This window comes from Epinephelus fuscoguttatus, linkage group LG5 (assembly GCF_011397635.1).
Source record: "Epinephelus fuscoguttatus linkage group LG5, E.fuscoguttatus.final_Chr_v1".
Classification (NCBI taxonomy): Eukaryota; Metazoa; Chordata; class Actinopteri; order Perciformes; family Serranidae; genus Epinephelus; species Epinephelus fuscoguttatus.
In genome coordinates, this window is record NC_064756.1 from 12,748,078 (window position 1) to 12,758,910 (window position 10,833).

The 10,833-nt window shown below is 40.5% G+C and overlaps 1 protein-coding gene across 1 annotated transcript in view; it reads left to right on the forward strand.

The window, feature by feature from the left end:
• pcp4b (Purkinje cell protein 4b) overlaps positions 1-7,003 on the forward strand; it is a 47,755-nt gene extending 40,752 nt beyond the window's left edge. Inside the window, exon 3 of the mRNA XM_049577352.1 lies at positions 6,288-7,003. Within this exon, the coding sequence (XP_049433309.1) occupies positions 6,288-6,418 (131 nt within the window). The 3' untranslated portion in view covers positions 6,419-7,003. The remainder of the gene's footprint in view (positions 1-6,287) is intronic.
• Positions 7,004-10,833: the final 3,830 nt, after the last annotated feature.

Here is a 10,833-nt window from a genome sequence, read left to right on the forward strand (position 1 = left end):
TGCAAAGTTCAAATATGCAGCCAGGAACATTTAAGTGACAAGTGCAGCATCTTAAGCCCGAACAGATGTCCACACACTGCATACATACACTCTAATACCAAGTCTAACTTTACTTTCTACAATCTGTCCCTCTTGTCTCAAGGTCTAAAAGTCCGTCTTTAATGCCTCCCGTCCTCCGCTTCCACAAATCCCTCTCATGGCTCAACTGGTTTTAAGCAGTGAAATCAATAAGACGTCCCAGCCTTCACTGGGCTTCCGTGCAGCTTTTAAAAGACATTTTGAAAGACAGCCAACCAGGAGGTCTTATCATGTCACTCATGATCCCATTCCATCTAAACTATAGATAAAGTTGGCAACATGCAGGAAAGTCATGTCTGGAGAAAGTAAATCCATTGAGCCTCAAACCTAGAAGCATGTAAGCCTCTATTCCAGTCGTTGCCACACACCAACACCATAAATAAAAACATTTTTCTCCCCCTTGCTGAAAGCGCAGTCAAGATGATCCAAACTGGCACTCTGACAGCAGATATAACACTCCCATTAGGTGAAGACAGAGACACTGAAAGTGCTGCCAGAGGTAATAGGTTTGATAATCCGTTGTGTGTGTATGTGTGTTGAGGAGGAGATGAATCCTCAAACGGAGACGAATGATCCGTCATTGTCACATTCAGCCACTGCCTCCTGTCTTATAAAAATTGATGAAAATCTGCCCTCAGGACTCGAAGCCTTCATCAAGATGATGATGGTTCTCTTTAGATAAATGATTCCTCTTAAATATTAAACTGGACTTGATTAGTTTGCGTTGTTACAAAAACGTGTATAGCACATGCATGACTGAGAGCTTAATTGAATTGGCTGACACTCATATTGATACACAACATAGAGAAAATGTTGCTCTGAAGTGATCGCTCTCAAAGGCTGTTTATATGAGTATCAAAAACTAGATGGATGACAACTAGGGTTGTCCATCGTCAACGGTTGTCAGTCATCGACTACTAAGACTGGAATTGACCTATGGCTAAGCCACGCCCCCCTCCACTCACTCGGACAAACTATCAACATTCAGTGACCAGCGCTGTGGCAGGTGTCACAGTACACGGCATTTCGCAGGAAGCAATTGATGATTTTTGGGGAAATAACGATCAGATGTCATTGAGAAGTAACCAAAAGGGCCTAAACTACGCATTGGAGGGATATATTAATCATTTTATTGTTGAGAAGGTCGATGAAAAGCTTAAATTACAAGCCAAAATTTACAGGTCACAGTGTACGCTTGTGAACCGCATCTCGTTGCCGTCGCCATCAAAGACAACAAGTTAAAGTGCCACGAAGTTAAGGTTTATGGCTCAGAATATGAGAAAAGGATAACAGCCTTTTTACCATCTTTACCAAGAGTGTCTCTCCGTTAGTTTGGTGCTACAGTATTTACACTGAATCATTCAGCATAACGTTTGCCAACCTTTGTTATCTCTGCCATTACAGATAAATTACTGAAGCTAAGCTCAAGAAGTTAACATAAGTTTAACTAGAGCCCTTTGGACAACAGCTAACAATGATGTACGATCACCAAAGTACAAAACTAAAACAAAATAGGCTAATGATCTCCCAGCAAACAAGGTGACATGATGAACAACGCAGCTAGGAGCTAACGTTAGGCTAACTTTAGCTAACGTTAGCTAGAGATGTTAAAGATAACTTTATATTTCTTTCCAGCAAAGTGACAATATGTTGTCTCAAACACAATGTTGACTTACCTTAGAACAGATGTAGACATCATTGTTAATCTTATTCACGTTGAGTTGATGTTGTGGTCTAACGTTACCACACAACTTTATCCAAAGGAGACACTTTTCTCAGTTGAGATGTGGTTTAAAGTGTAAAAAATACACCCCGTCGCCCAGCCTCTCAGGATACCTTGTGTCAGAGTTGCATGTACCCCATGCACACCATTTGACCATTTTTAAACTTCAAATCTCCGAAAAAGCTCATAAAACCGAACAAAACTGACTTTCTGTAATGCATTTCAATGAACATCCAGGCAGAGAATGTCTGAGTGGATGAGAATGGCTATACGCACTGTGATTGGCTCATCGCATTTGAGGGCGGGACTCAAACGCGACCATAGGTCAATTGTGATTTAAAAGCCCATGTCCACAATCCCGGTACCATTTTGGTCATCTGGTTTTGCCTGATGAAAGTCTAATCACGAAACGCTGCAGCATTAAAGTCATTATTTTTGCAATTTAGACAGTGTGCGGGAGTTTTTTCTACAAGTTTTGTTCTGCTCCTCCCTCTCCTACGCAACTGTTTGGAAACAGATGTTCAACTTTTTCCTTTGTTCTGACCATTTTTGTCCAGACAGCCCTGACAACTGTGCCACTGTAATGCATAAAGAGTTAAAGAGTAAAAAGTTGTAACATATAACTATCCCCCCATAAACATGATGTCATCGTCGTTTGGGATGTTTGTTTCACAGCATCATATGCCATTCTGGTAGACATTTCCTATCCCTCATACCAATATAATGCATATTTTCACTGACTCATGATTGCATATTAAAAAAACATTACTATGTGCTGTATTGTCGGACTGAACAAAGAAAATTACATCACCAAACTAAAAGATATTTTGAAAATAAGCCATGTAAAGTTATTTTTCTTTAAAAAAAAAAAAAAAAAAAAAAGCATTTTTCATTAGTGCTGATGAAACCTAATTTTCCCCTCTAGACGAAAATACAAAGCACACAGAGGTGAACGTTCAGGCAGAGCACTGAAATCGCGCTTGCATAAGCTGATTGCCGTTCATGTTTCACAATTACTGGCTCCTTCATAGCTGTGTGGTTATCAGCTGACTAGTAATGCAAGTGCACAGAGTGATCATATCAACTGCTAATGCCAATGGTGACACAGCTCCCTCCACCACCCCAAACTCCACTTATATTCTGTATTTCTGGTATAAAACCTTTATTACAGGGAAATTCCTGCTCCCAGCAGTATCCTTGTTGCTACTTGGATTCTGACTTCCCTAAAAGAGCTGAACCTTTTTTTTTATTCTCAAACCAAACGAGTTTTTAGGAGTCGGCCATTATTAGTAATCAAGGAGTTAACGTACATCCAGTAAATACCATTTCTCTCTTGTGATTCTCTTTTGCTCCTGTGGCAGATGGTTACCAGCAGAAGCACTGGGTGTTCAAGCAACTTTAGCATAGAGGATTGTGATGTTTATTACAACTTCAGTAATATCTGCTGCCTGATGTTTGACACTCAGCTTGGCTCGCTCATGGGAGCAGCTCCAGTCTGTGTTTGTCTTTGCCTGTCAGAGCTACAGTAGCCATCAGTTATGCCGATAGGCTATTACTCATGATGTGTAACCAATCAGGACTACAGATGCTTTGATGATCTAATAGGCACTTTCACTGAAGCATATATGTATAACCATTTGCCATAAGTCACAAGTGTCTCTGACTAGAACAGAAAAACACTTGACTTCTTCAATTACTTTTTTGAGCCACACACATTCTCTGTTGTCACAATTCTAATATTCCTTCCAACACTTAAAGGTAGCACTGGATCACATCCTGCGTGCGCCTCGACTCCGATGATCCAGACATCTTTAAAAAAAATGTCACCGGCTTGTCTTACAAAGATTATGAACATGTCTGGTGTTGACACGGAGGAGGGCACAGCTCGATAGCTAATGCTGCCGGGGCGAAAGCAGCAGGCATTAGAGCGTTGGAAAATTCAATATCAATTAATGCAGGATTCAAAGCTCAGCTTGACACAGCAGTTAGTGTTTCCTCCTTGAGCAGCAAGAGAGAGGTACTCAAGCTCAGCCCCGAGGGAACCCGAGGATTAGCTGCACAGTCAATACACGAGTCGCCTCTCTGCTTTTCTGCCTTCAGTTCTCCTCTATCACCCATCTCTCCTCTTCTTCCTCACTGTCTGACGTGTGGTTATCTACACTATAGGCTCTGCTGATCAAACTCAAGCAGGTCAGTGCCTTGCAGGAATGTTGTAAGGCAGAGAAGAGGAACAGCCCCCATGCTGAGCTTTGGAAAGAAACAATTAGTTCCTCTGAAATATTAAAAGGTTAAAACAGCTAACTGATGATTACGTTTCATCTCAGCGTGAGAATCATTAATGTCAGTCAGTGCCGACTGGTAAATGGCTAAACAAGGACTGATAAAAAGAAGCTTACATTAGCGACACTTTATATAAACAAAGTAAGTCAGTCATAATCATCCTGTATATTCTGAGTGCAGAACAAGGATCATGATTTCACAGAGCCTGAGAAAGACATATTTCCTGATTGTTATTCTTGGCAAAATAAGCTGTCGCAGACAAGCGTCGGAGTCACAGTGAAACCTGCTTCAGTAAATGTTAGCCTGTCGTGGCCTTTCCAGGTCCTGAATATCCCCGCTTCATTATAGCCTCCAGCTCAGCTGGTCTCCCTTCAGCAGCACGTTCATGCACATGCACATCACACATTTTAGTCAATAGAAGACAAATATCATGTGCACCACATCTGCTCTTCAGCGGATCCTTTTCTCCGACAACTGCTGTTTTTATCGTATGTGTAAATGATTACATGGTGCTGTGCATTTTAAAATACTTGCCGTACATTGTACATTTCCTATTTAAAACCAGGTCCAGTCAAAACATAATCACAGCGTGTCCAGGTTGAGTCAAACATACATTTCCGTGGATTAATTCAGGAATAAATTCTCTTTCTAATCCGTTCAATAGTCTTCTTTACGTCTACTTTCTTTAGGTCTTCATTCACCAGGAGATAAAATACTCTTGTCTCTCCTAATGCCTGCTGAAACCAGTTTTTACTGGGATTACAGTTGTGCCCTCTTGGTCAGTGTTGGCTGAGCTCCAGAGGGGATTAAGAACTGGAGATCAATTCATGCTTTGGCCTTTGACCACTGAAACAACTGCTCGGGCTCCCTCATAGGAACTCTGCTCCACTATTATAATGAGGGATGGGGTTTAAGAACACCAGTGGAAATTCACTGTGCAACACTACATTATATTACACTCACAAATGAAGAGCTGGCGTTTTACTGTGTCAGTATTAATGTCGAGATAGACTTTCTGAGAGTATCAGCTAATGAGTCCTTGTAAGTTTTTTAATCAGTGTCATTTCAAACTGGTAGAAATGGTACAAATCTTATATAGAAGAACATTGTAGTAGTTGAAATCATATCCCTGTTTTCCAAGCTCACTGTTCTTGCACAGTGTGTATAGTTCACAGAGATGATGAAATTCTTGAAATTCATGGTTACTTTCAATTGATTTCAGAGAGAGGTAACCAAAAAGCTTTTCATTTCCAACCAGCAATTATCCCTTTTGTCTCTTGAAATGACAGCTGTAACTGGCAGATTGTATTAGCTGGGTAGCTAATTGAGTTAACCTTAGCTCCACAAATTAGTTGAAAACGCCATTTTTGGTGGACTCAATGTTCTCAGCTGACCCATTTTAAAACAAAAACCCTGTAAGAGGGGCCTTGAATATGCAATTGATGACTACATACATGATGTCGTGCTAAAAGACAGAGGCTAAAGCTGCATGTTTCAGGCAAAAAGTCACCCTTCTCACCAGTTGATGATCCATGTGGAAGACATGAAAATAAATATGTATATTTTTTATTGCAGTGTAGAGCTAGTTAGCCCTTTACATGTGATCACAAAAATTTGGGTTCAGACTGCGATTTGGTTCCAAAATAACCCTGTTTGGTTACATACTTGGTTATATTTTTAAACGTGACAAGGGTTTTTTTGCAAACATAAACCTGATATACTACCATCCAGGACTTGCTACCATGCATTGGAGGAATATTACACAGTGGATGTGTCAGTTAAGATCGACAGCTTTTTATAACATTACCGGAAACCACAAAAACAAATGTAATTAGAAATGACGTGCTCCTTAGCCTTACGAGTAATGGTAGAAAGCCAGTTAGCTGGACATGCTAACAAGTGCAGCATACATTAGAGAACACAAACACACAGTTTAATCCATTCCCTTCACTTTTGCTGTTCTGTTTTTGACAGATGACACCCTCCAAAGTTTTTATTGACTATTTATTTATTATGACTCTTATTAGAACCCAAAATCTACACGACTGTAGCATTTAGAGAAATCCAAAGATTGAGAGACCTGCCTTGTTACAGTTGCTAAGCTATGATGCAAAGTGCTGTCCAAGGGCAGGGACATGGCCATGTGATTCAGACTGCTCTTTGTTCTCTGCTGTTAATAAAACCAGTAATTTCCTTTCTCTTCCAGATGCATCCAAGACGGACCTCCCAGAGGACTTTGACATCGACATGGAAAACCCGGAGACTGAGAAGGCGGCTGTCGCCATCCAGTCCCAGTTCAGGAAGTTCCAGAAGAAGAAGCGCGATGAGAAGTCCTAGTGAGCGCCACGCTGCTCTGCCACTGTGTGTAGAGACGGCAGGTGGAAGCGACGGCACAGTGACGATGGTGTGATATTTGCATGTAAACAAATTCATACCTGTTGGAACTCCAGGGGTTATGATGGGGTTGGGGGGGAGCGAATGCAATAGCCTGTTTATCATATGACATGTCTGTGAATTTTCATTATCCTATTATTATAATTACTATAATTTATTATTTGACTGCTGTATCAAGAATTAAGCAACAGGAGGAGTTAGAAAGAAAATCTGGTTTCTGTCCTGTTCCATGTATCATGAAGTCTAGCTGGTGTTTGTGTTAGAATATGTTTTTGTACTTATCCCAGCCTCAGTAGTTAAACCTGCAACATCCCTTTCTGTACAGCTTCGGACTATGTTTCCCAAAAAACACCTGAGTATGTGTGAGTAGATGGAGCAAAAGCTGATGTTGGAGTGATGGTTGTTTTTAGGAAACTTAGCCTTGAGCTTTCAATCTTGAACAGAATATTTCACCCAGAGGCAGTTTTCTTACCCGCATGGTACTATCAAGGTGTGTATCAATGTACATTGAATAAATAAAGAGTCTGTGTGGAACTTGTGTACGTCTATGTAAATACAACAGCAAGACAAACACCTCAATCTACATATCAAAAGTGGCTGCTGCAGAATGTCTAATACATTGCATTATTATACACTCTGCAGGGATAGCAGTGGGACTTATATTTTGATGACAAGCTATAAATAGAAACCTCTTCAGAATGAGCTCGGCTGAATCTATTCCCTTCTCAGCTTGATGACCTTCCCCATGTAGAGCCAGGCTAACTGATTGACTGATTCCCACTGAGCTGTTCTCAGCTGTGGGCACTTTAAAACCACCCAAAACAGCATACACCTCCATAAACACTGTATATTTTAGTTCAGAATAATAGGTTGATATTACATGGTGGAGTACAGAATAATTTGACAAGGCTATTTCTGTCTTTCTTTAGTTCTTGATAGAAGTTTGAGTTTAAAAAACTAATTTGAGAAAGCACTGGCATTTGATTCTTGTCTCAGTTGCCCAGCTTCTGCTCCATACTTTGTTTGACTTTCCTTCTGCTCTCTATAAATAACTGGACGGCCAAGACTTTGGCTGTGAGGCAGCTGTCACAAACAAGCCTTCCTCCTTTCAAAGTTTATCACAGAGCCACAGACAGTTTCCATCATTATACAGTATACTGCTCAGGCACATTATGTGGTCTCCCTCATTAGCTGCATGAGGAAAAATGGGAAAGCACACAAACACTGGCAAAAAATACTTCATGTGATACAGCCAGAAGATAAAGTCCTATATTTCAAAGGAATAGCGTATCATAACATATCATATGTCACATAGAAAGACATAATTTTACAGTTTTCTGGCATAAAATCGATCTTTATTTTATGGACTATTTTGAACAGCAGGGTTCATTTCTGGCGGTGTGGCTTTATGGACGGCAGTGTTTGTCTGTTGGTCCACCACTTTGGTCCCAGTTGAAATGTCTCAGAAACAGTTCAATGGATTCAATGAAATTATGTGCAGAGAGTCATGGTGCCCAGAGGATGAATCTCTCTGCCTCTGGTGATCCTATGGCGAGGCATTATGGAGAGAAAAAAAAAAACAAAACAAAACACTGACGATATCATGAACCTAAGACGATACCCAGTCGCATATCACCGTATCGATATAACACCGATATTGATCGCCCAAATTGATCCCCTAGCTTTTCCTCTGCTGTAGCATTACCAGCAGGTCAAAGTTCTCAACATTTACCGGATGACTTGGCAGAAAATATTGTACAGACATTCATGAATCCCAGACGATGACTCTTAATGACAACGGTGATGTCTGACCTTTCCTCTTGCGCCTCCATGAGGTTGACATTTGTGGTTTTGAGTGAAATGTCTTGGCAGTTATGGGATGGATTGCCATGAAATTTAGTTCAGACATTTATTTTCCCCACAGGGTGAAATGAAATAACTTGTGTCATCCCTTAACTTTTCATCTTAGATCCATCGTCAGGTCAAAGAGGAGAGGAGAGGAGAGGGCTCTGTCTTATCTCTTTAGAAACTAAGGTTATTTGTGTGGTAGATGCTTCATATCCAGGGAAATTCACACACCTGTGAGTAAAGCATATAAACAAGAAACTTTGTGCTTACTTGATGATGTCAGCACAACAATTATAACAACAAGTAACGGGTAATGTCAACAATGAAGCAAGCAAAACTGATCAGCCCTGCAGCTTCAAGTGAATATTGCACTGCAACAGGAATAACCACAGAAACACATAACTGTGAAATAAAAATTTGAAAACTCCATCTAGACACAAAAAAGTAGGTATTTCACATGCACCGATTGTATTCTTCCTGGAGGTGGGCCTTACTATGTGCAAGGACCACTGTGACGTACAAAAGCTGTCAATCTCAAAGTGAACTGACAGATTTCCTCACAGAGATATTAATGTTATATATTGTATGGGCCCCAGACCTTCTGGTGGCGAAAGGAGGGGCAAGGACACAAAAAAATTTGCACTGCTACAACTCCATCCTAGAGAAAACAATACAATTACCTGCAAAACTAAAGACTGTACCATCATCTTCTGCTGCACTTTGTGTTAAAGGCTAATTGGAAAAAGTTGGCATGCTAATATGCTGAACCAAGACAGTGAACATCGTAATCATTGCACCCACCAAACATCAGGATGTTAGCATGCATTGCCACTATGAGTAGGTTAGTATGTGGATGTTGCACATTAGCAAAGCAGGCTAAGCCCTGTTTCTACCAAACACTTTCAGTATGGTGCTTTTCAAACTAAAAGTAACCCTTCAGGCATGGTACCAAGAACCTAAGTCCACTTAGTGTTTCCACCACAAATGGTACCCTTAAATGTGGGCGGGGTTGTTGTCACTCACTGCTCCGTCCAGCACCTGTTGTATTTCCTTTTCACTGGTGACACAGAGGGAAGTATGCACCTTGTTTATCGTCCACAGAACAGGGTTGCATGCTAACATTTTCAGAACAAAATAAAACATGCTGCAGTGAGAGTCTCTCTCAATAGGTTGTTTAAAAACAGTGGGTTTGCGCATTTAGTCCTTCTCAGGCAAGCTCAGGGGTTTAGTGTTGTCAGAGCCCACAGGAACAACACTCCACAACGCTTTTAATTTTTTTTTCTCTCCAAGTGAGGATTAGAATATACACAGTTCACATCACCTGGGCGAAATTAATATATGTAAACACTTAAAGATCCACTCATTACTAAAAGTGTATGTCATCCAAGAGAGAAAATAAAAAAAATTTGAAATTTAAATTGTGATGGGGCATTCACGTTGTCACCTCATGCACTGAGTAACACTACAAGTTAACGTTCCACCTTAAAAGTCGCCAGCAGTCTGTCCAGTGAAATTTTTTTTTTTAACTCCAGCTGCTGCGAGAGGCAGCAAAACATCCTTTCATTTTATAGTAATATTTTACTTTTCTATGTAAAACTCTCCACAGTATGAACTATGGTTACATGAGCCTCAAAACCAGCCACAACTCAGCCCTGAGCAGAGTGACCGTCCGCTATTGACCAATCAACAGACTGCAGTGTTCACAGCTCCACCTTTTAGTACCAGATCTGGTTGCTATGTACCCAAAAATGGGGACGGTACAGAATGGTTCCATTGGTACCATCCAAAACTTTTCACAGTGGAACCAAAAAAATGTGCACCAAACTGAACTGAACTGCCTGGTGGAAACGGGGCTTTACAGAGCTGCTAGCATGGCTGCAGACGTTTGTCTTGTTTCTACATTAGCAGGATGGATGCAACACCTTAAAATCTTAGTCATAACTGTGGGTTTGATTTTGTAATAGATATCAGGGTTTTTAATGCCCCAATGCATTATCTTAAAGAGCACTTGAATAATAAGGGGCTCCACTTTACATTACAAGTTTAAATGTGGTGGGACATTTCTAATAACCAAGAGTCATTTAAGGTCTGTATACAGGATCAGTCTTAATAAGAATTCTGCTCCGAATAAATCTCCGAACCAGCAGTTAAACAATAAATACGTGACTATAATCTTTATCTATAAGAAGTGGTTTTACACTTTACAAGACAGGAATTTATACTGTCAAAGGTTAAGATTCTTTTACAGTCAGGATCAGGACACTACACAAGGGTGGGTTGCTGAACTGTATGATATCAAGGTCAGTGATGACCTTTGCACCCCAGGGAATTGATCCTCACAGCAGATCAGCTGTGTAAGCCTGAGAGGATTAAACTATCATGACAAGCTCCCCCGATTCCTTGATATCCACAGCCAGATGGTTTATAGTGCAAAACAGCCAAATAAAATGTGTCCATTAGATTTTTATATAGTTGAAAAAATGCCAAATGTCTCATGTCTGATTTTCCTG